The sequence below is a fragment of the Danio rerio genome, chromosome 23 (assembly GCF_052040795.2).
Source record: "Danio rerio strain M-AB ecotype USA chromosome 23, GRCz13ab, whole genome shotgun sequence".
Lineage (NCBI taxonomy): Eukaryota > Metazoa > Chordata > Actinopteri > Cypriniformes > Danionidae > Danio > Danio rerio.
The window spans coordinates 2,133,170-2,161,121 of NC_141043.1; the positions used below are offsets into that span (position 1 = coordinate 2,133,170).

A 27,952-nucleotide genomic window follows, 5' to 3' on the forward strand; every position below is an offset into this window, starting at 1 on the left:
TCCACTTATCACCATATGCCCTATTCCATGTAGTTAAACTGTGGTACGCAAGCTTCCTTCTTGTGGTACGCGAAGGAATCGCTGAATAATTAAAGTAAAAAAAATACCCTTTAACGTGTACAATGACACTGATGTGCTTGGTAAATTGATTTTAATAGGCTAAACCTTTTATTTTATTTACAAATGTTCTAATGTTTGTTATGTATTCTATCATTTGAAGCTAATTTCCTCCCCATATTTATAATAGTTGTTGGGGACGTATCCCGTATTATTATATCCCAATGCTGACAGGTCATTATGGTGGTACTTGGAGCAACATTTTTTTTTTCTGAGGTGGTACTTAGTGAAAAAAGTTTGAGAAGCACTGCTTTAGAACATTCCAACATTTAAACTTGGATTGATAAAAAATAAATAAATAAATAAATAAAACGTGCAATTTGCTTTCAATGTATTTTTTATAGTTCAGTTTGAGTGATCCTTAAATTGACAATTGCGCTCCGTTCGTAGTGCACTTTGGAAACATTTCTGCTATTTTGAACGCAGCCATGGCTCATGACAAAAGCTATAGATGACCTATGAAAAGCGGAATCTACTTTACATCTCCAAAGCTTGTGACAACAAAAATATATAGGTGATGATATGATTCATGGCATGTAGCCATGTACTAAGCTGGATAAATCACAGAATGAAACCCTTCAGTCTTCAACGACAGTGCTTTGCTTTGCATCAGGCTGCCAATAAACCTGTTGGGTTTTTATTCTGTGATAACAACCTCCTTGATTGTACTTTATCTCTAAACATACACAAATATATACAGTACATATTAGCTTAGGAAAGAAGGGAAAAGTTTACTATTTGAATAAGTTTAGGCTTTTTGGGTGATGGCAGTTTAAAGACGCCTCCTATATCGAGAATGAAGTCTCATGCTTTGCTTAGATGTGAGTTTCTCACAGACTTCAACAGAATGTAAATATCTTGCTGCTTTTTGTAGGTCTCATCTATAAAATCTGATCTTTTTTGTATTTTCTATTGGATTCGGGTCAGGTGATTGGCTGGGCCATTCTACAGCTTGATTTTCTTTCTCTGAAAGCATTTGAGAGTCTCCTCTGCTGTGTTTTGGATCATTGTCTTGCTGAAATGTCCACCCTGGTTACATCTTAATCCTCCTGCTAATGTAGATGTTGGATTGAAGCAGCTGATATTCATTTACAATGAGGAAGGACAGAGCGTTGCTAAAGAACTACTGAGAGATTTCAGCTGCTGTCTGGGCTTTCTCTGCCCAACTACACCTCCCTTTCTTCATGTGTTCAATACGTTTTTGTGTGTCATTTCATTTTATTACACATAACTTCTTTTGTAAACTAATTATTATTGTTTTCTTTGCATATATGGATGTCATTGGTTGTTATCAACATCTGGTAAACATTTTTATGCAAAATGCCTTCTGAGAAAAGTTTTTTCTCTGGAGAAAGTGGTATAACTTTTAATGAACTATCTCTGAAATATTTATATCTCTGAAACAAAAGCGATTTTTCTTTAAATAAAGTGTTAAACGTCGAGCATTGATCTTTCCACTGGAACACTGTTTTCCCAAATCTTTTTAGATGCAAATTATTACTTTTGAGGTATTTCTTGCTCTTAACTTACAAATAGCGACTTATTCTGACTAATCTTGAAAGGTAAATTCCCTGAAATTGGCTTCATCGCATGCCACAACCAGGATGAAAGAGCAGCACAGCAAAAAACTGCATACATCATAATAATTATACGCACAAGAGTGTAATTTCAGAGTGAAGCTCACTATACTTTGAGCAGAATAGTGTCATCAGGGCAGGCAGATCAATAAATCACTGCTCTAATGTGGCGGATCTGCGTTGTAATTAAAAGTTTTCATGCAGCTGAAAATAAGCGGGAATCTTTCAGGAGCATGTACAGTATGTGATGATGGGACATTAGATGGGGGACGTGTGGTGTTTGTGTTCTCCTGTCTGGCATGAGATGAGTTCACGCCGCTTCATTTGGATTAATCAAGCGTCGCCTGGAGATGAGCAGTGAAGCGTCTGTCTGAACCACTTCTCTGAGACGCTCAAAACTCACTCAGACCTCAGTGATCTCAGTCAGAGGTACAAACGCATGCAGACTAAGAAAAGCCCTGTTAGAGATGTTTTTCTGCACAACTAAACAAATGGCCGAAAATAAAGTCCACTGAATGAAAGAATCAAGCCATATCAACCAAATTAAAAAGAAGCACGCGTCTAAATTAGCACTTATTACATAATTAATACAACTAATATACAAAAAATATACTTGTGTGCAACAAATGTATAGTCCCCATGGAAATAAAGTTTATTTTTTTAGATGTTAATATCAGTATGTTAGTCTTCAAGCATATATATAAGCTAGTGTGCACCAAAACACTGACAAAATTCTCATTTAGAAGATAAAAACATGCAAATCTCCCAGTTTGTTGCTTCTGCCTAAATGGATCAATGATTTTTTTTTTGGCATTTGCTTCTATTTCAGTTTTTCATCCAATGTTCTGACCAATCAAATGCTTTCTAGTGTCTGACAAGCCCCGCCCCCTTCTTTTCATTTGCTTACATTTGATGCGTTTGAGCTCAACCACTCTTGTGGCAGAGCTGTGAGAAAAACGAAACGTTATTGGCTGTTTTTTTTTTAATAGGAGGGCTACTATATGTCCTGCCTTCATCATGTTTCAGATGAGATTACAGCAAACATTGAATAAAAAAATGCACATTTCAATGCACTCTATGGGACATTTAAGATTCAGTTCAAACACTGACTTTTGTTTGTTTGTTTGTTTGTTTGTTTGTTTAGTATGAGCAACCATTCAGGAAAGCCTAAATGTTGTAATATCATACATTGATCAAGGTAAAGTCTAGGATCTTGCACTGTAAGAAACGATTGAGATATGAGCTGCCTTTGAAGAGGCACAGAAACAAAAGCGTTGAGGCGACACACGCTGCAAAGCATTCTGGGTAGAGCGCTGACAGAATTGTTGAGTCTATGGTCACCCACCTCCCACATCAGCCGCGGGTCCATGCTTTCATCCAGATCACCCAGCATCCGCTTCTCACCAGCGAACGGACCAAACTTCTCACCCTGTGGATGCAGAGAGAGAGAGCGTGAGAGGGAGTGTGTGTGTGTGTGTGTGTGTGTGTGTGTGTGTGTGTGTGTGTGTGTGTGTGTGTGTGTGTGTGTGTGTGTGTGTTCATATCTGAGCATGATCAAGGAAAGTAAGGCTGTGTGAGATCTCTCTGAGTGTGTGTCCACAGACACATTTACACACAGATGACAGGTCTCAGGTGCAGGTCTTTCTGAACTCGTACTCTTACTTTAAATTAAAGTGTGACATATTCAGACCACATTTCTTGAGCTTTCCTCTGCTTTTGAAGATCTGGCCCAATTAAATCTGGCCAAATCAAGATGTGCAAAGAAGGCAAAACCAGAGATATGTGAATAAATCTTATGAAGAAATGTATAGTTATAATGTGCAAAATAGACCATTAAATCACTAACAGACATTAATAGTACTGATTGAAGTAAATGATCTAAATGTGTTTATTTGTGTTTTTATATTCCGGGTGAGGCATTAAACTAAACAACGTTTATCTAATTAATTAAATATTGTCAGGCCGCTAATTCCCATAATTCTGATAAGTAGCCCAAACTGTCCGTCAACAAATGTAGATTTACACATCCGTGCAGCCGTTCACGTAGACAGATTTGCCGTTTGCTCGTACGAGAGAGTGACAGCGATAAAAACAGATGCTGAATCCAAACTTGTTAAACGCCTGAATCAATATTGGAGTTAGTTTTGCCCGCTGGAGGAAGAACGACACCATGGCTGAAGTATTCCTGTTAGACAGGTAATGTTCTGTTTTAAAACAATTTTAGTCGCCAGATCTGATGTAGAGTTTGTTGTTATGAATGGGTTATATACACAGAAGTGTTGTTCAGCCGCTGAAATCACCTGGTGAAAGATTGATGTGACTATTTTCAGTCTCATAAGGTCCTTTTACAGCATTGATAATGTTTACATTTAGTTTAACAACAAAACATCAGTCAATACCGCTATTCCGCCTGCTTTACTGAGCTGAAGCTGCTTTTATTTTCACTTTGGGTCATTTTTGAACAGTGACAGCTCTGAACTGTAATTTTCCTAATTTGAAAACATTAAATTGTTTACAATCTTCTTGCGTCAATTCTGTTTCCATACCATAGTTTGCTGTAGGATTTAGTGGGATTATCTCCCACAACTGTTTAAAAAAACAGATAACGATTTCACTTCCTCCGGTGAACTGTACGTCATTACAAAATCAGCACCTTTAAGATCTGGTTTCTTTAAAAATCAATAATCTTCCCTGCCTGATTAATATATATATATATATATATATATATATATATATATATATATATATATATATATATATATATATATATATATATATTAATCAGGCAGGGAAACAGAATTGACGCAAGAAGATTGAAGAAAGTGGGTCTCAGACTATACAAGAAGAACTGCATTAAATTCTAATTTTCAGCACAATGTTTTTAAATACTGAAAATGTATTTTACCCCAGTACTGTATTTTGAATAGAGTTTCTGTGCTCACCTGCTGATTCTGATGGCGCATGCGTGTAAATGGCTTTTCATCTTGTTTTAAGCTCAAACAGCTAAATAAATGCTGAAGTCTGTTTAACTGATTATACTTTAATTACATTATAACATCGATGCTGTCAGAGAAACCTTATGAAATTGAGAATAAAATCACATTAACTGTTCACCGCAAGTGTATCATTATTGGAAGAAACACTAGCTCAGCATATACCCTATTATTATCAAAACTGTCGATACTGTTACCACAATTTCAAAAAGGAAAACAGAATATCTCATTGATTAAACATTAGTCAGTTATTCTGACTAATCATTAGTCAATTAGCTAGCAAGTGGACTTTTTGGCTAAAAAGTTGCAAAACAGTCAATTCTGTTTCTTGGGTAGGGCCAGTGCTTGAGACAATGGGCTAATACTCAATGACTTTAAAACAGTGTAAACCTTTCTTAACTGTGTTTCACTTCATTTTAGCTAGCTATCATGAAATAATCACTACTGTACTGTAATAAAAACTATAGTAGCTCCACGGCGGAAGGGGGGCGGGCATGGGTGAATTTCTGGCGGAAACGACGGTTACCATGGAGATTGTTTGTAAGGGACGTGGCAGCACACGTAAGCACACGGAGGAATGCAGCTACAACCAGACCTATAAACTCCATACAGTTTGAGCAAAGTGGAAACAATGTCAAAACAAGCATTTCTCCTGCAGTTAGTGCAGAGTCAACGTTTAATGCGGAGAGAGTGTTTTATAGGCACGAACCTTCTTGACTGTTCTGGTAGTGTACAGTCCCATCCCGTCCTGGACTTGAGAGGACTTCAGCACGAATCTGTCCGGCACGTACATACCCAACATCCTCATCACTTCAGAAAAAGAACAGCGTTCCCCAATATAAAACAGATTAAATGCGCTGATACAGACAGTTATGAGCCGCTGTGAAACTTTCTGCTCGCGGTGTTTGTAAATCTCAGTCCAGGCTGATCATCCATGTCACTGTCTGTACAGGAGAGCGACTCTGCCCTGTGATTGGCCGCTTGGCCTGGAAGGAATGCGGTTCTGCGCTCTGATTGGTGAAAAGTTTCTGAACCTCCAGTAGAGGAGAGAGTTTCTGCAAGCTGATTGGGGGAAAAGTTTGATACCTCGAGCTACATGTTTTGCTTTCCCGGAGAAGTTCACTACTAGATCATAACATATTAGAAAAACTAAATCCAACTTACACCAAGAATAATACAAATATGAACGACGGTGTTACTAAACAAGACGCGGTGTATCCGGAATTACACTCTGTCTGAGGTAACTTCTACCTTTACATTGAAATTCATTACTTTCTATCTATCTATCTATCTATCTATCTATCTATCTATCTATCTATCTATCTATCCATCCATCCATCCATCCATCCATCCATCCATCCATCCATCCATCCATCCATCCATCCATCCATCATCATAAATACATACATACATACAGTTGAGGTCAAAATTATCAGCCCCCCTGTTTATTTTTTCCCCAATTTCTGTTTAACAGCGGGATTTTTTCTACACATTTCTAATCATAATAGTTTTAATAACTAATTTCTAATAACTTATTATTTTAAATTATTTTATCTTTGCCGTGATGACAGTAAATAATACTGAGATATTATTCTTCAAGACACTTAAAGTGACATTTAAAGGCTTAACTAGGTTAATTAGTTTAACTAGGCAGGTTAGGGTAATTAGGCAAGTCATTGTATAACAGTGGTTTATTTAGATTATCATATATATATATATATATATATATATATATATATATATATATATATATATATATATATATATATATATATATATATATAATAAATATAATGTGCAACCCCCCCCCCCCCTTAAGCTATATATATATATATATATATATATATATATATATATATATATATATATATATAGCTTAAGGGGGCTATTAATTTTGACCTTAAAATGTTCTTTAAAAAATTAAAACTGCTTTTATTCAAGCCAAAATAAAACAAATAACAAAATCATAATAAATCATCATCAAACAAATCATTAAATTCATTTATAGCGCTTGTTATAATGTAGATTGTGTCAAAGCAGCTTATTATAGATGTATTATAGAGGTTCTAGTAAATTATACAGGTTGTTGAAATGACATTGCATTTTTACTACACACATGACAATAAAGACATACAAAGTTCAGCATTATTGAGTACACCCCATTTTGAAAATGAATATTTTTCTTCACTTCTCAGTGAATACAGGCAGTGTATTTTGGTGCATTTGAACAAAACATATTTATTAAACAAATATATTTATTAAAATAACATTTTAGTCACCAAACATCTTTAGAAATTGAAAGATAATACAATTATATTCAAGCAAAATATTGCAAAAATAAATTACAACCTACAAAATTTCAAGTAAGTTTTTCATTTTTTATTTTTATTTATTTATTTATTTTGTTTCTCTTGATTTTTCTTCTTTTAAATTTGTATTTAATATGTTTCACAATATATACATTTGGGTGTACTACTTTTTGGACCATTATCGTAAGTTATTTTGTCAGATAACCCTTTTGGCATCTTTGACATAATATATGTTTGATTTCATTTGACCTCTTACTGTTTCTCAAAAATCTGACTTGTAACTCCATAATGTGTATTTTCATAATGTCTTTTATATTTTACATGTGTTTGTGTCAATTACAACATAAATGAGTACACCCCAGTCTGAAAATGAAACTTTTTCTTCATTTCTCAGGGAATAGCTCATATATTTTGGTGCATTTAAACACGGTCAACTCCGGTCAAATCTGCTCCATGTCACAAGTCCGCCGTCGTGCACAGCGAGCCACTGGACAAACTGATAACAGTGGGAAAGCCGTCAATACAAAGGTAAGTGCGAAAAGGAACTGCTGCACACCGCCCTGTAGCGTTCGTTTTAAAGATGAAATGCAGTCGTATGTCCCTCTGGCGACAGGTATCCACTTGAAACAGTGCTGAAATGTAGGGCAGTGCTTTTTTATGTTCTTTGGGAACTAATTAAATTGTTTAAAGACAGCGTTGCTAACGGAATGAAGGAAGATTGATGAGTAGAAGAATTTAGGGTAGAAACGAGACACTCACTCGTAGCCCCGCCCTCAATGATTTATAGCCTCGCCTTAATTGACTGATAGCCCCATCCTAAATGACATATAGCCCTGCTCTAAAGCAGTAGTCCCCAACCTTTTTATCACCGTGGACCCGTCAACGACTGATTTGCTGCAGCTTGGAGGATGGGTGTATGTAGATTGCTAGGTGACCATCAATCTCAGAGGATGACAAGCTAACAAAATATTGCTGCAACTCTGATACAAGTTTTATTTATGGCGAAAATTTAAAAGCGCTGGAGTGTTTGGGTGTTCTGTGTTCATCTGAGATAATTAGTCTACCGAAATGTGCTAGTGATCAGAGGCTGCGTAAATCTGCGTAAACACTCTGTGAATGTGTTGGCGTTACGGTATAAGTGATCGAAACTGGGGGAACCATCAAATCGGGCTGTCATTGAAATATTCTGTGTTTTCTTTTATTCTGGAGTACTGCAAAGTCTATAGTTGCGTTTATTTGTGGGCATGGGAAGATTTTGTGTAGGACCCAACTTTTAATAGTTTTTCTGCTCTCTATGGTGTAACTTAACGTTAGTTGAGCAGAATGTGTTGACATTAGCCTTTTCTATTGAGGTTTATCTGGTTCACACTGAATGCTCTGCAAGTTAACTGTCTCTCTGATGCCTTTGCAGTGACAGAAGGTATGAAGACAGTATCATAGCGAAGCCATGGCTGATAAAAGAAAACTTCAAGGTGAAATAGATCGATGTTTGATACCCCCCCCACCAAAAACTTTCCAAAGACGTCTGTTTCTTAATCGTTTTGCTAGCTTTGGGGCTAAATTTTGGCACTCAAGTGACCAAGATGGAACCGAGAGAATATGGTCACTTTTCAAAATAAATGATTCAGACACAGTAATAAATAAAACATAAATAATTAAAAACTTCTTGTGCGACTCAGTACCAATTGATCCACTGGCCGATACCGGTCAGCGGCCAAAGGGTTGAAAGCAGACTGATAGCCCCACCCCAAAGGATTTCCACGTGGTCATTTTCATTCCAGTTGTTTATGGATTCTGATTAAAGTTTATCTGGGCAAATGTATTTTTACAATATAATGAAATACTCAAATACATTGTTTATAAGAAGTACTACTATACACATATAAAAATAAGAAGAGAACATTTCGGTTTCATTGCAACTTAAGGGTTACTTAAATATGAAAGTTCTGGCATTAAATACATTAATCCACTGAGGCATGCAGTCCGTTTTAAGGATGATTTTTTTCTATTTTCCTGGATTGCAAGATTTCATCTGAAATATCTTAATTTTTGTTCTGAAGATGAACAAAGGGCTTAGGATGTAATTAATGACAGAATGTTCACTTTTGGGTGAACTAACCCTTTAAGTGCAGTGTGAATATTTATGAGGTCATTTTGTTGATTAGTTTAAGAAGAGACAACCAGGCTATGACAAGGAAAGCCATTAACTGCCTCTGTTATAGTTCCTAGTTACACAGGGCAACATCTTTTTAAAGAAATACCCCAGAATTAAACAATAAACAGCATTACATTAAATTAACATTACCATTTCACTGACATGTTATATTTACATCTGACTTCCAAACAGAGCTAATGCACCTCAGAGTGAACATTGAGCTCTGGTCTTTCTGTGTGGTCTCCGTTTCGCGTACACATTGTGTTTTCGTTAATTGATCGTCAAAGCGGTTTGATTTAATGCTCTATAAACAACCTGCTCGTACAATCAGCTGCAGTAAATGGAGGATGGATGTCTCTGTGTTTGTGTGTCTTATGTTTAGATGCCTTCTATACCCCGATCTATTAAAGACAGCTTTCTGGAAAGAGCGACTGACAAAAATGGGTGCGCTTAGCTGTAGATCAGAGAGTACACTCATGCAATCACAGACACACCGGTCTTTCAATGCCCAGGTCCATTAGACTGAAACCCACATGTTTGTAGGTCATTTGTGCAATCACTAAGTGCATTTTATACAGTTTGTATGATTGTAAATTGTGTGTTTACAAGGCGTTCATATCAGAAATTTAGTCTCTAATGTTCCTAAAATATGTATGTGAAGTTTCAGCTCAAAATACCACACAAATAGTGTCTTATAACTCTTTGAAACTGTCTCTTTTAGGTTCTGATCCTAATCTCGCTTTAAATTCAAATGAGATATGCTCTTTTTAAAAGAAGGCGGAGCTACTGATGCCTGTGTGTCAGCATAGTGGCAGATTCATAAACAAGACTAACGTCCATTGCTAATGAGGGAGAGTTGGTCACTAGTGGGCGGGGCTTTCCCCCTCTGATGACACGTACAAAGGGAGAATGTCAATCAAAGTGCTTCTGCAGACTGATTTAATCAAGTGTGACAATAAAAAATGTAATTAATACATTTTTTGCCATTAGAAGCTGGTTATATTCACAGACTGCTTTTAAACAACAGTGTTTAAACCCCTTAGACAAGTGATTTTTGCATAGTAGGTCCCCTTTAAAGGTATTCCAACCTTCTACATGATCGGTTATGTGAGCCAATGGTGTTTGGTGTCATTAAAAGCAAAGCTACTTGAGACATTTAAGTAAAGCTGGCATATGCTAAACATTTAAAACAGATTAGTTATGAAAATTAGAAAGTCATGAAAACAAATCTGCCTTGTGGCTGACCAAAAACATACGGGCAGGCGTGCACATACCTTTTTTGTCCTGTTCTCAAAGGTGTACATGCAGATTTTCCTTGGTATTACTACAGTGAATAGCCGCTAATACCTGCTGCTACTGCTACTACAGTGACTACATGTTGTCATCTTCACTTCACTAACAATTGTGTGAATCTGTTTGTGCCCTCTTTCTGTAAAAAATTCCAGTTGAATACATCTGGCCAGTAATCTAGAGATTTCCCGTAATTCTGCCGTATTTTAAAATTCTATCCCGCTATCATGCCGTAACGGTATTTTCCCATAGTTCTCCCATATTTTCAGTCTCTCTATGAAGGGTGGCAATAAACAATAAAGAGCCGATCCTCCCTATACACAACCCATACTGCCGAACCACCAGGGGCCGCCCCTTGCTCTTAAATGTGAATCTGTGCTGTGCTTTTGCTTTATTTAGGCAGGAAAACGCTTTAAAAATAAATATTGGTTTTTGGCCACTTCCAGGCTGGTTTCCAGCCATTTCCAGGCTGGGAGCCCAACCCATACCAGCTATATCCAGCTTAAACCAGGCTGGTCAAGCTGGTTTTAGCTGGTCATTTTCCAGCCTGACCAGCTAAGACCAGGCTGGAAATGGCTGGAAACCAGCTTGCAAGTGGCCAAAACCCCTCTAAAACCAGGCTGGTCAACCAGCTAAAACCAGCCAACCAGCTTAGGCTGGTTTAAGCTGTTTTTTTTCAGCAGGTCAGTCAGTTCCTATTAAATTGCAAGACCCTCTCTTGTCATGTTCCTCTCCTTTGTTTTGTTTAAATCAGAGCAACACAATTTAAAAGTATTTTCATTTCAATGGAAGTGAATATGTCTAATATAAAGATCTGTAAAACTCATCAATGTGTCCCACCCCAGAATTCCAATTGGGAATAGGAATTTCAATAGGAAATGCATCAACAAAGGGAAGAGAAGTGAGCTTTTCAGAACATTTCACAAGATCTTTGAGAGGCTACTGAATTTTGAAGAGTATTTAGAGTGACAGAAGCTGTGAGAATGATCTCTGTGTGGCCCGTCTTCTTCATTTCCCTGACCCCCACTGACCCCTAGGACCCCACCGACCCATGCTGTCTGTGTGCCTGCAGTGAGGACTGTGAGGATGGAGAGTTGTGTCAATTAGGACTCAGTGACCCTTGGCCTGACCCTACACACACACACACACAGACTTGAGCATCAACTTTTACTCTCTCAGCAAGAGTCACTGATCACACACAAATGCTGACCACACACAACCCAAACACACACATCTGAACTAAAGAACTAAATCAAACGCCGTTTGATATGAACTATTTGGTGACCCAGTAGTGGACCCACATCAATTCATTGCACCCGCGACTAAATGACACTGACTGAAGTGATTCTCCATCTCTTTTTGAATCTCTTTCAGCCAGACTAAAGCTAGTACCGGATTCGAAGAGAAGTACAGATCTTTCAGTACCACCAAGAAGAGTTCTCTCTTCCCCTCTCACTCCTCGGGGTCTCTATTTCTTTGTGCAAATATTTTCTCTGCAGACAAACCTCATTTTGGCAGTCCACACAGCCACCTTCATGGAGGATTTTCCCCAGCGTTTTACCATATGTCAGAAACACTTCTGAAAACTTGATACTGAGAGATCTCTTCAAACTTGAGGTGTCGCCATCATCCAAACCTCTCTCCAAACCAACCCTCGGCCTCTCCAACATCCCAGTGATTGCTGTTTCTGGCCTGTCCTGCACTGCTGACGTTACTCTATACACTGTGTTTTACTTTGTCAAGCCCCCGCTGCTTGTTGAGGGCCACCAGGATAGAAAGCGTTGATAGAGGGAGACTATGAGAGGGTGGGTATAGAAATAGTCCTAAGAGACAGAAAGATTATAGTGAAGATAAAGCGTGAGAAAATGACTGCCACTAACAACAGACATCTGATGAAGGACAACACAGGCACCAGACCACCCTTTATGAGGGCGTAACAAAACCATTTCCATTTTATTCATTTTTGCTCACTTTATCCAGACAGAGATAATTATACCTTGTGTAAACTCTTGCAAATAAAGATCCTTTTAAGGATCTTGGGTTCAGCAAAGAACGTTGTCCTTATCCAGAACTATTTAGGCGATTCTTGAGTTACTACATAAGGTTACCTACATATTGTAGCGATGTCTAAAGTTCTTGATGTCTTATTTTAGGTTCATCAGGTCGCCATACTTGTTTCTAAAATGGGTTTAAAGTTAAAGTTAAACCTTACTTGCCAGGCCTACTGTACACATGGATTCAAATCCTACTCTGAGTGGAGTTAGTTGCTACACTGGTGCCATGACCCAGATGGCCCTGCTGAAAAATCCAGCTTAAACCAGCCTAGGCTGGTTGGCTGGTTTTAGCTGGTCGACCAAGCTGGTTTTAAAAGGGTTTTGGCCACTTCCAGGCTGGTTTCCAGCCATTTCCAGCCTGGTCTTAGCTGGTCAGGCTGGGAGATGACCAGCTAAAACCAGCTTGACCAGCCTAGCCAAGCTGGAAGTCCAGCCAAAACCAGCTATATCCAGCTTAAACCAGGCTGGTCAAGCTGGTTTTAGCTGGATTTGGCTGGTCATTTTCCAGCCTGGCCAGCTAGGACCAGGCTGGAAACCAGCCTGGAAATGGCCAAACCCCCTCTAAAACCAGCCTGGTCAACCAGCTAAAACCAGCCAACCAGCCTAGGCTGGTTTAAGCTGGATTTTTCAGCAGGGGGGAGTTAAGTTTATGGGGCGGGTGTAATGGAGGCCAGCTAGTGAAAGCAGTGCAAGTAAGGCCTCGTTTACACTAATGCGTTTTCGTTTTAAAATGTATAAGTTTTGCTACGTTTACGCCATCCGTCCACACTACGCCGGAGTTCTCGAGCGCTGAAAACGGAGTGTTTTGAAAACGCTGGAGAGGCCGTTTTCATTCTGAAACGCTGCTGCTCCGTCTCAGTGTGGATGAGGGAAAACGAAGACATCTGAAAACGGAGGCGGGGCTGCTGAGATTCGCTAGCTGATTGGGGATTTTGTGTCATTGCGTATCCTTCCCTTATTTGTCAAGCCCCTATCACATGACTATAACACATGGCTTTAACGCTACCGGAAGACAGCAGACCAGCCTTCACTGTAAACAACAACATGGGCACAGAAATGGGAGCGTTGTTTGCACTATTGTCTGTTTTAGGCGCCATTGTGCAGTTATTCATTTGTTACGTTTAGTAACAACTCGACCTCGTCATCTGTCCACAAAAATACCTCTCTTGCTTTCTTTGCCATCGCGTTCATTGTTCAACCGGCGTTTGTTGACTAACAATAACAAAATGGCGAGCGAGATGCATGCTTCCTGTTTATACTAGAACGCGCATGCCCAAAGTGCGCGAATGGTCACGTGATATACGTTTTTTGGTAGCGTAGTGTGGACGGAGATGTGTTCAGAAATGCTGGGTGAAACGCTAGTGTGGACGCAGATCATTTTTGATCTAAAACGCCGTTTTAAAACTAAAACGCACTAGTGTAAACGGGGCCTAAATTTCCCCAGTCTCCATAAGCACACTAGTGATTTATCCTAGAGGGAGTGAACTCCCACGCCATTGTGAGTGTGCCAGCTTCCCATACCAGAAACATAAGTTCAAATCCCACTCTGAGCAGGATGAATGAAACTAGGGTGAATACATTGGTAAAGTAACCAGGATGGTAGTGAAGGGGATGAGTTTGAGGTTACCACCTAGTGAGAGCTGTGAATGTAAACCTTACTCCCCTAGCCTGCCCCCCCTATAGTCAGCTAACTTTGGTGTCTTGTCAAGACTGATCTATACTTCAGCGTCGATTGATTGGCATGAGTCATAGCTTACCAGTCAAAAACTTACCTTAAAATAATATTTATAGTACCCAATTACTGAGAGTGTGGTCATTAAGTCATTTGGAACCCCCTAACTCTACTTATATAAAGAGATCTTGGGAAGCATTTTGTAAAGTATCTTCCACACCAGTATTATTTATCATTCCCATTATTTACTCATAATTAGGGCCAGATGGAATCTGCGGACGTTTTTTGCTATTTCTGCGGAGAATTTTGGTAAAAATCTGCGGATTTCTGCGGAATTATTTTGGGAGTATCCAGCGGAGTATCATAACTTACACTTTAATATATTAAATAAAAGTAATAAATCACTGAATAAAAACTGAATAAATTCCGATTTACACATTTACTCAAGTAAATAAACAGAATTTAAAATGGGCTAAAAAACTGCAAAAATCTGCGGAATTCTGTGGAAAATCTGCGCTCAGAATCCGTGTGGGCCTACTCATAATCATAAACCAGTTTAAACCACACTTGCCATTGGTTTTTGATGCAGATTTTTATCCGTATGAGTAGGTGCAGTTGATTCTACTTCAGAGTAACTGCCAGGACTGTGGTTTGTGAGATCTTTTGATGGTACCAGCATTTCTGTCCTACAAACACCTTCACACACAAGTGTCATAAACGGAGTTCGGATGCGGATGCTGAGTGGATATGTGTGCGTGAAAGAGTTACTTCAGAGTCCTTCTTCACAAACTGTCTTCAAAAGTGTCAGTGACTTCTAAGGAACTGGGAGGCTTATACATGCATGCGCGCAGACACATGCATGCCAAAAATCTGATAAGAGCTGAACAAAGTTCAGCACTAAAAGCTGAAACCCATCACCCTGAGATGTGGCTTCCATTCCTCTATATTTATTTCATTTGCTGTTTTCTCTGGCTGAATACTCTTCACTCTAACAATCACCTCTTTCTACTTTTAAAGCCCCTGGAGAGTAGTCAACCAGCACAAGACTATTATCCTATGTACTTGTGTATTTTCCTCTTTTATGACACCAATGTGAACTGCTTTTACAGAGAGAAGACCTGTTTTGATAGTGCTGTTATCATCTATCTGAGTGAGTCAGTGTTGTCAACTTTAGCAACGGTGGTTCTTAAGATTTCCAGAATAGTGGACACAACCTGGTAAATCAGGGGTGTGCAAACTCGGTCCTGAAGGGCCAGTGTCCTGCACAGTTTAGCTCCAACTTCCTTTAACACGCCTGCCTGGAAGTTTCTAGTATATCTAATAAGAGCTTGATTAGCTGGATCAGGTGATGTGTTTAATTGGGGTTGGAGTTAAAATATGCAGGACACCGGCCCCCCAGGATTGAGTTTGGACACCCCTGTGGTAAACGGAGTGAGTGTTTACGTAAAGCAGGGGTGCTCAACCCTGTTCCTGGAGATCTACCTTCCTGCAAAGTTCAGCTCCAACCCTGATCAAACTCACCTGAACCAATTAATTAGGACCTGAACAGCACTTGATAATTACAGGCAGGTGTGTTATAGGCTGCAACTGAAATTGCATATATAGTACGCTAAAATCAGTATGTGAGCCGAGTAGTATGTCTGAATTCATAGAATTCGAAAAACAGTATGCGAGAAGTACCCGGATGACTTACTACTTCCGATTCTGGAGTGCGCATCCCATGCATGCTGCGCTATCCCATGATGCCCTGCGAGCAAATTCATGAATGCACTGTAAAAAATAAATCCGTAAAACTTACGGTAAAAAAACGGCAACTGTGGTTGCCAGTACTTTACCGTTAAAAACACGGTACGAACCGTAAAAGTAATTGTTCATTTTTACGGTAAATTACCGTTTTTTATTTATTTATAGAGGTAAAATGTCTGTATTTTGAATGATCAACATCTACACATCTTTTGTTACACAGTTAGACACGTTAGCACACCCACATGCAGGTGGTGATGAGAGTTACATAATGAGCCAAAGCTCATCACAATAAACTTTTCCCACAAGCAGAAAAGTGTATCAGAATATAGGTGCTCAGTGTCATTCACACAGCTACTAAACACCAGTTTGGTAACACGCATAAAATTAAAGTCATGAAATAAACATTGTTTATCAACATTAGATGTAACATAAATCTCTAATGTACATAACTGATGGGGAAAGAACTAAAAAGATCCATATTAATGTCAACCGAATGCATAAACAGTGATGTGCCATGCAGGGAATTCTGGGAAAGTCAATTTACAGTTATTCGCCGTATATATTAAGATAACATACCGTTAACCAGGTTACGGATTTGTACTGTAGCATTTTTACAGTTTTTTACTGTTGAAATCATGGCCATTTTTTACAGTGTGGGAGTAAAGCGACGCTAATTACGCAGGTACGTCATGTGACTATGTCAAAATGGTGGATGTAGTATGTCCGAATTTCATTCTTACTTTTCACATTCATACTGTATAGAATGCACTTTTCTAACGGCCAAGTAGTACGTTTAAATTCAAATGCAGTACCTACTGAGTAGTAGGCGGTTTCGGACGCAGCCTAGATCTCCAGGAACAGGGTTGTAAAGACCCTTGTGTAAAGACTGTATATTTAAGTTCACACTTACAGATGTTTTAAGAATAAGGCGTATTTGGCGTGCTGGTCAGGGAGAGGGCTCTGAGCTCAAGGAAGACACCCCAACTCATGTTATTCCCTTTATCGGGAAAGAAAGAGACGTTGGGGTTCGAGTGAAGTGTCTAGCCTGGCTCTAGAACGCTCCCCCGGGTAGACAATGTTTAAGAGGTGAGGTGTCGGGGGTAGTGGAGGGGTGCTAAAGTCATGAGATAATGCAGGTAGGACAGCTTTTCCTATTTATAGGGGTTTGGTATAATTTTGATTGGATACTAGAATGCCAATGATGTATTAGAATTGCTGAAACATCTGCGCATGCTCCACTCGAAATTTGTTTAAAAACATCATGTGATGTGACTGAGTTCCTCAGTATAATAATCTCAACTTGTGTTTGCACAATGCCAATATGTAAGGCAGGGGTGTCGACATTCGGTCCTGGAGGGCCGGTGTCCTGGAGAGTTTAGCTCCAACCCTAATCAAACACACCTGAACAAGCTAATCAAGCTCTTACTAGATATACTAGAACAGAGATCACCAGTCTCAGTCCTATAGGGCTGGTGTCCCTTCAGGGTTTAGCTCCAACTTGCCTCAACACACCTGCCTGGATGTTTCAAGTATTACCAAGCAAGACCTTGATTAGCTGGTTCAGGTGTGTTTGATTAGGGTTGGAGCTAAAATCTGCTGGACACCGGCCCTCCAGGAACAAGTTTGGGGACCACTGTACTAGAAACTTCCAGGCAGGTGTGTTGAAGCAAGTTTGAGCTAAGATCAGCAGGACACCGGCCCTCGAGGACCGACTTTGGACCAACTTTCCGTTTGGTAAATGGTAAACAAGAATGCTGGAGTTGTGAGAAATCGGGTAAGACCTGGGTAAGATCGGGTAAGTTAGCCTCTCTGAGTTTGGAAAATGAGATTACCTAGCCAATTCTGACATTCTTCTTCTCCTTCAGGGAACACATGTTACATAACCAAGTCAGTCTTCTGCTATACAAACTTAAAACAAATGACCTTCCTTTAAAATAGATATATAGTTGCCTATACTGCTATAACATAACAGACACAAACTATAATAGATTAAGGCTGTTGCAGCTATCGTGCTAATTGGATATATGTACTTATGTACACATATGCTAGCTAACTAAAACAGACCTTACATCAGTATGTGGTTCAAATAGTAAAGAACATGATTTAGCAAGAACTGTATTCATGCATTAAACAGTACCTTTTAAACGTTTTTGATCCAAAAGGATCAGTTTGGGCCCTAATGGAGACCAGATTTCGATGGAGGACTTGAACATCTGTAACATGCATTCACATATTTTATTCAATAAAGAAGGGAAAAAGTAACAATGTTATGAATGCACTGATCCTAGACATTAATGCGGTTGGAAATGTTGCATTGCAATTCATAATGCAAGCACAAGTTGCATTAGCATAAATTATCTGCATCTAGGGTCAGGTTTCTATGGTATGTACAATAAATTGACTAAAGCAGAAGTGTCTCAAGCGCTGTCTGCTCTCAGCAAGAAGGTCACTGGTTCGAACCTCAGCTGGGTTATTTGGCATTTCTGTGTGGAGTTTGCATGTGCTCCCCGTGCTTGTCTGGGTTTTTATTGGGTGCTCCGGTTTCCCCCACAAGTCCAAAGACATGCACTATTGGTGAATTGGATAGGCTAAATTGTCTTTAGTGTATGTGTTTGAATGAGAGTGTATGGGTGTTACCCAGTGATGGGTTGCAGCAGGAAGGGCACTGGCTGTGTAAAACATATGCTGGATAAGTTGGAGGTTCATTCTACTGTGGTGACCCCAGATTAATAAACGGACTAATGAATGAAAAGGAGGGTCTCAATCTGCTCCTGGAGAGCCACCATCCTGCATCGTTTAGCTCCAACCCTAATTAAACCCACTTAAACCAGATAATCAAGAACTTCAGAATTGCTACAAACGTCTAGGAAAGTGTGTTGGAGCTGTTCAGATGCAAACTTTGTAGAACAAATGTTGCTCCAGGAGAAGGATTGTAAAAACCAGTTTTGATACGGGTATCCTCTGGCAGAGCAGGGAACGGTTGCTTACCTCCGGCATGTGTACTGGCCAGAACTTTCAATGTGGAGGCACCTTTTTGGGACCCCCACAGACGAATCAGGTACTTGGCTTTGGGCTAGATTGTACACTTTATGGCTAAACATACATATGTGGTTTTACATACCTTGGGGGCATTAATGGGAGGCTTATATAAGAAATAGAAAGAATACTATGATGTACTAAGTTTAGCCTTTGTTTCTGGTGTGTTTTAGCAAAATGCTAACTGATTTAAATGAATGCTATTTGGTATAAATGAAGAGTCATATACGCATTTATAAGGTATTAGCTTTGAATTCTCTCTGGTGAGCAAATGACTATGTAGACGTTAGAGAGTACGGCCAAGAACACTCATTACTGGATTGGACTAGGAAAGAACAGAAAATCTGAATGCGTTGGCCACTTCTTCTTTTGATTGTCTTGGGATCCAGGGATTTTTGGTTTTTATTAAAAACACATTCACTCTTCAACTGAACCTTATTCTGTGTGCTTTGCACACACATACAATCCCTGGTGACTGTTCATCCATGGCATTCCCAAAACCATTGCCTCAAGCCTTCCCAAGTCATCCCCACACCATTCCCAGTACACTCCATCATTATTCCAGGGTAGCAGTGGGGCTAATTTAAGACAGGTGAGGTTGTGCCACGTCTGTAGTGATTGACATGCTGCAGAACACTGGACAGACAGGAAGAAGTACAATTTGGTTTGAGCATTGCTCACAAGATTTTCGCAATACACAAGTGTACAAGTGGCTGTTAAATAGAGGTGATACAGATCATTTCCCAGTACTGGGTTGTGGCTGGATAGGCATCCACTGCGTAAAACATGCTGGAATGTTTGATTCGGATCTGGCGACCCCTAATAAATAATGCCGAGTTCAGACTGCATGATTTTCAGAGTAGTTGTGTCACAGATGTTTTCACACTGCATGACTATCTGAGCTAGCGTTTCGTCGCTGCTTTGTTTACACTGCAAGATGGATCGGCGACAGGGACTTTCACATTACATGACTTTACTATAAGAAGAATCGCCGACAACTTCGTCCAAACTACGTCTCACAGCCAAAAACACGTAGAATATCTTTTGTTATATAAATAATGAGAAAGAAGCCTTTAATGGGGTAGAAAATGTACATGTTTGCTCACCTGGGTTTAAAGGGAATTAGCCATTTCTCCTCAACTTAAGTTTATAATAAACTAATTTCTTTCTGTATGAAACGTCAAACAGACACGGGTGCTCCTGAGTCCTGTCAAACCTCCACTGGTTTTTCTTCCATTTCGTGGGTCCAAATAAACCGAAAAAGAGCGCTTTTAACTTCTCCTAAAACCTCCCGCTGGCCTGCAGCAGGTATACACACACGCACACACACAAGTGAAAGCTGCTCTCTCATTGGCTGTAGGCGATCGCTGATGTTATTTTCAGTCAGAACTCAATTCACACGGCATGATTTGAATCGCCAACAGCTCCAGATATTCAGCACGCCAAATATCTTGCAGGCATCGGCGACTCATCGGCGATTCTCTCAGATCGCATCTTTGATAGTTCATACTGTGTGATTGTCACTCACGTGCACGAGCAGTGATTTGCCTGTGATTTCAGGCATTTGTCGGCGATTTCTCAAAACCTGTCGGCGAGCCAAAATCGGGGCTAAAGTCACACAGTCTGAACTAGGCATAAGGGACAACGCCGAAGGAAAATAAATAAGGAATGATACAGATAATAGGAATCTATTCTTATTGTGCATACATTTTTGTTATGTAAAATAGTAGTTGTGTTAGATTAAACTGTTTGTTGTTTGTGAGCAAAACCACTAATCAGCTTACTTTGCAAGCCAATAGATTATCAGAATATACACCTTTACTCATTCATACAAGTGGGTTTTTCCCAGCATATACAGTATGTTATCCTGGCAGAGAAACACAGAACCGCTGGGATTACAGATGTCTATATTTAGTGTTTTATGTACACGAATATTGGCAGAGAAAATCTGTACATGTGACACAAAGATGAGACACATTTACACACACCAGATTCACAAACTGAGATTATACACACACAAACTGACAGTGGGGAAAGGCTTCAACAACTTTCATATAGATTTAAAACACATTTTTATCACTAATAAATGTTGTCAATAACAAAAAAAAAAGCAACAACAGTTAAAAAAATAAAACATTAAGAAGTATGAAATAATTTAAAAAGTCTTCTAAACCGTGTTTTTTTAATACAGGGCAGGAGAGCGGAGAGAAGAAGTCGCGGTGCTACCCCTGCGATGGCTGGCGTAAAAACGAACAAAAACAAACAGAACATAGACATAAGGCAGACAAATGGTGCATGCAGTGGCTAACAGAGAACTGCAACTCCTCCAAACTCCCATTTCCATGGCTGTGAGGATGCAGTACAGGGACTCTTTGCGTAGCAACAGCGATGGCACCCCCTGAGAACAAACCTTCAGGTGCCTAAGGTCGCCTGAGAGCGCCAGACTCGACTCGGTAATGTAAACATAAATACAGAGGTTGATATCTCACTCTACAGGCAGTTCGGTAACTGCGACACAAGCAGCATTAGCATTGGCATTGTGCGCGAGTAGTCAGTCTGCAAAACTCTCCTTAGTAGAATATCACTTCGAGTTAAATAAACTTCTTTTTTTTCTCATTATATATATAATATATTTACTTCTGTGCAGAGTCTGTGCGGAGTCTCTGTTTATTTTAACAGTACTTCCTCGTTTTCACCAGTTTGCTCTGGTACTTGACTGAGTGGCCGCTGTGTCCTACCACATAAACATCCAGGAGGTAGCTCTTTCCCGCCTCAAGGCCTGTTATGGTCTCCGTTGTGACAGCTTTCTGAAGGTTGGCGCTGTAGAAGTACTTGCAAAGCACTTTCTCAGACTTGCGACGACTCTCTGGTCCAGAGCATTGGTTCTGCTCACGGCGCCGATGCTCTTCGCCGTAACTTTCGGAAACTTCCCGTCTGTACACACAGTACTTGTTGCGCTCCTGTGTGCCAAGCCAAGCCACGGTGACTGAAGAACAGGTGCGCAACTTATCGAAAGCTTTGATACGGGTATCCTCGGGCAGAGCAGGGAACGGTTGCTTTCCTCCGGCACGAGTACTGGCTAGGACTTTCAATGTGGAGGCACCTTTGCGGGACCCACGCAGACGAATCAGATACTTGGCTTTGGGCTTTCCGCGAAGCTGGAACTGACGGACTCCCTCCACATTCTGAGAGAGAACAAGTTTCCCATCTCGCCGCACCTGTACCTGCACTGCATCCAAGCAAGCATGCACAAACAGCGTGACCCGCTGGTGAGAGGAGACCGGTGCAAAGCGGAGGAACTTACTTCCCTTTCTCTTAACGAAGACATCAGTTACTTTCCCATCCTTGAGCTCCACGGTTTTCTGCTTGGCCTCTTCCTTGGTGCGAGCAAAAGTGCCCACATACGCAGTACTCATGTTGGTACCTGTGTTGACAGCGAACACATCGAAATAATATTGTGTGTCTGGCTTTAGGTCCGTTATGGTAAAAATATTCTTGTTGCCTATGCAGATCTTCTGTATGTCGGCCACTTTGGGCTTGGGGATATATGCACGACTCATCTTGTTGCTCAGAGCTCTATTGGTGGTGAGGAAACGATCTTTATGGAAATCGTTCTCAGATGGGACAAAACCAAAATGAGCAAAGTCAAAGGGACTAAAGTCCCGGCCGGGTTTTGGAGCTATCATGAAGGCATCATCCAGGCTCATCTTGGCCTCCGCTGCACATAAGCTCTTGAAGTTGTGCTCCTTGTTAATAACCACACAGTACTGGATCGGCTGGCCCATAACGGAGCCAGTAGGAGTAGGCTTCCAAGCTAGTGTAACAGTAGTACGACCCAATGCGGTAACATCCACCCTGGGGTCGTATGGCAGCTCAGGGTATGGTTGATCGGACTCGGGAGTTGTGGTAGAATAAATCTTGAAGTTGCTGTCCTTTTCGGTGGAGATGATTTCCAGCTGGTACAAGCCTGACGGGGAGCTGGAGGAGATGAATGATTCGACATCATTTCCTTTGTAGGTAAAGAGCTCGGTACCCTCGTTTGCCGTGACCTGCTGTTTCTGCTGTTCCAGTGGTTCTGGCTCACCTAAGACACAGGAAACATTCACAAAGTTAGGCATCGGGAAACAAGCACAGAAGATCAAAAGACAAAAAGGGAAATGGGTTTCCCCACAGAACACACCACAAACATCAAAAACAAGGCCCATTCTGGTGGGGTACAACTGCACGATGCTATTTGGGGATGCACATTTTGAATGATGACTTGTTTAAACCACACACAAACACCAGCCACATAAACTGTCGAACAAATGGATGTGCACATTTAAGCTCTCTCTGAACATCAATGAGTGGGACATTTCATGTTAACTGCCACATAATGGCGCGTTTCCCTCAACACTCCGAATCCTCTCATCTAGATGTTTACTTTCCACTTCCTCCCCGCACCCTAATTAGCACCACTGGAAAAAGAAGCAGCATTCTTAACGGAAAGAGAGCATCGTTTAATGTGTTAATCCTGGTGAGGTCACTGAGAGCTACCTGCCCTCGTGGACCGCTCGACCGGCGTCTGCTGCCGGCTGTGTTTTGTATCTAAACAACCCTGCACATCAGAGGGCGACTTTCACTTTGCTTTCCTCGGGACCTCTAAGCTACACAGAGACGCCTTGTGGCTTCACTCTTGCTTGAGTTCCTTTCCAAGCCCTCTCCCGTTCAGCTGGGCGAGAAAACATAATATTATGTTTGTCAACCAGAGAGCTAAATGAACACGAGTTGCACTCAAAGACCGGCTCCCAGTGGATATATTCCACAAACATGGGAAAAGGCTTGTGTGCGAGTTTATATATTTACTGTTACTGCTGTAAAACTGTAAAAAAATAAGAGAAAACAAATGTCCTTGTTTGCGTTTCATTTCTAAGGTAGCCCTGAAATCACCTAGAGCAGAAATGCCCAAAGTAGGGTCCGGGGGCCAAAGTTGGCCCATAGTAACCTTTGATTTGGCTCACTATCCCATCTGAAAAGAAAAGAAGAATGATGGGGAGGTGGTTGGAGTAAATTTTTGCAGCTGCCTTGACAGAGATTGTCTTTTCGAATTTATCGTAGCCTTTTGTTTCATTGCTGAGCTTCAAAAAAGCAAACTGAAATCAAATGATTCAATTAAATATTGTAAATGAATCACTGACTTTTCGTTCATTCATTTTCTTGTCGGCTTAGTCCCTTTATTAATCCGGGGTTGCCACAGCGGAATGAACCGCCAATTTATCCAGCAAGTTTTTACGCAGCTGATGCCCTTCCAGCCGCAACCCATCTCTGGGAAACATCCACACACACACACTCATACACTACGGACAATTTAGCCTACCCAATTCACCTGTACCGCATGTCTTTGGACTGTCGGGGAAACCGGAGCACCCAGAGGAAACCCACGGGAACGCAGGAAGAACATGCAAACTTCACACAGAAACACCAACTGAGCCGAGGATCAGCCGAGTGACCCAGCGACCTTCTTGCTGTGAGGCGAACGTGCTACCCACTGCGTCGCCGAATCACTGACTTTTTAAACTTTTTAAAGACAGGGCTCTAATAAAGCACCTCTGAAATCTGATCCGGCACCTCATTTTACTGATCCTCCTCCTCAACCACCTTCCTCCCCCGTCCGCTGTTCACTTTCACTTTCTTCCGTGACTCCCCAACCCTCTTCGATTTCGTCCACGACAACCCCGCCCTGCTCACTGTCGTCCGCGACACCGCTCCGCTATCCACTGCACATGCCGGATTCGTTACCTCGATCTGTTCCATGACCTTAAAATTCACAAATTAAGCACTGCAGATAGAGGACAATGTGCAAGATCTTTGCGAGCAAATAAGGTAAAGGCAGGAGCAGCTTGACTAGTGTATTCCACATTGAACCCCATTGTATTATAAATGGGATTGTTTATGTTTTTACTGTAACAAGCTCATTGTAACATGTTAAAAAACATACTGCCTTAGTTAATATGATTTAAAGCAACATTTTCTAGTTCTTTTTAAATATTACTGAATAAATTAGGAAACTACCGATGGCAAATTTAATATATACGGCTTGGTATATTTTTGGCCCACAGCCCCCAAACAACTTTGGTTTTTGGCCCTTCATAGGAAAAAGTTTAGGCACCCCTGATCTAGAGAAAACGTTTATCACACAAAAGTTGATTTGTCATTGCTCAGGAGACAAGACTGAGCTCTCATTTATGTTTTAATATCCTGAATTAATCTTTTTTTATTCCTTTGGGGAAAATAAAATGAGGACGCTTGTTGCTATATATATTGTTCGTGCAGCTCAATAAGTGGTTACAGGGCACTAGCAACACCAAGACCATGGGATCGATTCCCAGGATATGCAAGGTCAAGATCTGAAATGCATATTTCTTTAATGCAAGTTCTAAAGACCTTAAATAATGAAATATAGATGACCTCAAACTAAAAGGCATTGACTGACAGCCACAAATCCCAACTTTTGATTTCATTCAATCCCTTATAGTATCTGCTTTCTTGTCCTTTGATCTCATTATGGCAATGGTCTCAAACTCAATTCCTGGAGGGCGGCAGCTCTGCATAGTTTAGCTCCAACCACCTCCAACTCACAACTGCTCAATAGGGTAAATGCCAAGCTAGTGAATGGTTAATGTGACTTTTTTTTTTCCATTTTATATGGTTGCTTGTACAGCATCAATGTTGCAATGTAATTAAAATACAATCAGTTAAACAGACTTTGACATTCATTTAGTTGCTCAAGCGTAAAACAAGGTGAAAAGCCGTTTACTCGCAAGCGCCGGTCAGTCTAGCAAAGAAGCTCCATTGAATACTCTGCGGGTAAAATAAATGTTTAAATTTTGAAGACATGGCAGGGAAAATTTTAATGTAATGCAGTGCTTCTTGTACAATCTGAGACCCACTTTATATCGCATTTCACTCAGCCAGTGGAGATAGCTGATTTTTAAAGAAAACAGACCCTAAACGTGCCGATTTTGCAATAGTATACAGTTTACCAGAAATGTTTAACCCAGGTTACTGTCAAATTAAAAGTCCTTTAGCATACTTCCGCATATAACCTATAGTCTTTAGGGTTGCGTCCGAAACCGCCGCCTACTACTAGGTACTGCATTTGAATTTAAACGTACTACACGGCCGTTCGAAAAGTGCGTTCTATAGAGTATGAATGTGAAAACTATGAATAGAATTCGGACGTACTCAATTTGCCATTTTGTCATGGTCATGTGACCTACTTGTGTCAGTTGCATCGCTTCGCTTTAAATTATTTAGCTAACCCAGGTGTGTATTAATAATTAAATTATTAATATACGGTAATTTACTGTAAAAATGAAAAATTACTTTTACGGTTTGTACCGTGTTTTTAACGGTAAAGTACTGGCAACCACAGCTGCCGTTTTTTTACCGTAAGTTTTACGGATTTATTTTTTACAGTGCAGAAGTAGTAAGTCATCCGTGTACTTCTCGCGTACTGATTTTCGAATTCTATGAATTCAGACACATTACATGGCTCGATACTGATTTTAGCATACTATATAGTATGGAAGTATGCATTTTCGGATGCAGCCTACTAGTCTTGAACACCTTGATTAGTTGTATCAGCTGTGTTTGATTAGGGTTGGAGCAAAACTATGCAGAGCTGCGGCCCTCCAGGAATCGAGTTTGAGACCTTATGCATTATGGCCTTGAAACAAATGAGATGAAAAGATCTAATTTGAAATGATCTTTCCTATGGTTCACCAGAGTGAGTGTGTGTATGTGTGTTTGATTTATTGCAACTGTGAATGACTGGATGCACATCAGTCTTAATGGAGACATCATCAGCTGTGACTGATTTGTCTTTCAGGATCTCCCAATCGCAGCCAAGTCACGCTGTCAGTCCAAGCAAGACGATCATTACATGTTGTGTTTGAAATAAAATAATTAATCCTTTGACTGAAAGACTGAAGTTCAGCAGTGAATGATGGGGGTCTCTGCATTTCATCAGCCAGGACAACTGTACTGGGCCACAGACAGAGAGGAAGAGGGAAACCCAGGGCCTGGGAGTCATTACGGTACAAAAAGTCAAATGATCTGAGAAGCTTGTCGTCTCGCAGGGAGACACTTGTGTTTTTATGTGAACTCACACAAGGACATACACACGCTTCTTGCTCTACATTAGGTTTCATAGACATGCAGGCAGACCCACTTTAACTAAAGCCACTGCTCCATGTGTCTGGAGGGAAACACAGGGGTGTTTTGTGGAACTTTGATTTCTTTTTTAGGATACTGTCCAGATGGAAAACGAGAGATGCAAAGAGAGAGAGAGAGGGTAATGGAGGAAAGTACCGGGAGGGGGAGGAAAGAAGAAGGGAATACAGCTGACAGGGAGAACCATGCACGAATTCTGCTTTGAAGATATGCCACGATCACAGACGTTTGCTTACATACATAGAGGTGATGGTAACAGTGGGAGGAATCGTACGTCTACGTGATTGAAAGCATGTCTGGGTGACATTTCACAACATCATTAAAAGAGATATTGTATTTTGCATTAAGAAAATGAAGCCTAGTCTTAAGGAATGTGTAATTATTTTTATGACAACTAAGCACATGATTTCTTACACTACAAAAATGCTTTTCTCACTTGCTTTGTTTCTAGTTTAATTATCTAAAAATTCCTTAATGATGAAACATTTTCTAGACACGTAACAAATTTTGATTAGTTTTGTCTTCAGAAATATGCCAGTGGGGTTGGTAAGAATAATCTTATTAAACTGAAAACGAGAATCTTTTCCCTGCTGAAAAATTCAGCTTAAACCAGACTAAGCTGGTTGGCTGGTTTTGGCTGGTTGACCAGGCTGGTTTTAGAGGGGTTTTGGCCATTTCCAGGCTGGTTTCCAGCCATTTTCAGCCTGGTCTTATGGTCAGACTGGAAAATGCTTGACCAGCCTGGTTTAAGCTAGACATAGCTGGTTTTGGCTGGGCTTCCAGACAAAC

General features: G+C 40.3%; 2 protein-coding genes and 1 long non-coding RNA gene across 9 annotated transcripts in view; 1 reads left to right on the top strand and 2 right to left on the bottom strand.

Moving 5' to 3' along the window:
* prdm5 (PR domain containing 5) overlaps positions 1 to 5,653 on the bottom strand; it is a 115,233-nt gene extending 109,580 nt beyond the window's left edge. For 5 of the 6 annotated variants that reach the window (XR_015522760.1, XR_015522758.1, XR_015522759.1 and 2 more), the window contains exons 1-2: positions 5,397 to 5,651; positions 3,040 to 3,123 (exon numbers count right to left, since the gene is read on the bottom strand). Coding sequence is in view for 2 of the 6 variants with exons in the window: in XM_087305490.1 (XP_087161616.1) it covers positions 3,040 to 3,123; positions 5,397 to 5,495 (183 nt within the window). In the remaining 4 variants the exon portion in view is untranslated. 6 annotated transcript variants of the gene reach the window in all.
* LOC141380613 (uncharacterized) lies at positions 5,251 to 27,750 on the top strand. Of its 2 annotated transcripts, none has more exons than XR_015523022.2 (3): positions 5,251 to 5,927; positions 7,391 to 7,524; positions 26,820 to 27,750. It is a non-coding gene; the product is annotated as an uncharacterized LOC141380613 (long non-coding RNA). The 2 variants fall into 2 exon arrangements; XR_015523021.2 differs by lacking the exon at positions 26,820 to 27,750 and adding an exon at positions 8,408 to 9,307.
* The window catches only part of ndnf (neuron-derived neurotrophic factor), a 36,071-nt gene continuing 28,902 nt past the window's right edge, over positions 20,784 to 27,952 (bottom strand). Inside the window, 1 exon segment of the mRNA NM_001423783.1 lies at positions 20,784 to 23,033. Coding sequence (NP_001410712.1) covers positions 21,622 to 23,033 — 1,412 coding nt within the window. The 3' untranslated portion in view covers positions 20,784 to 21,621.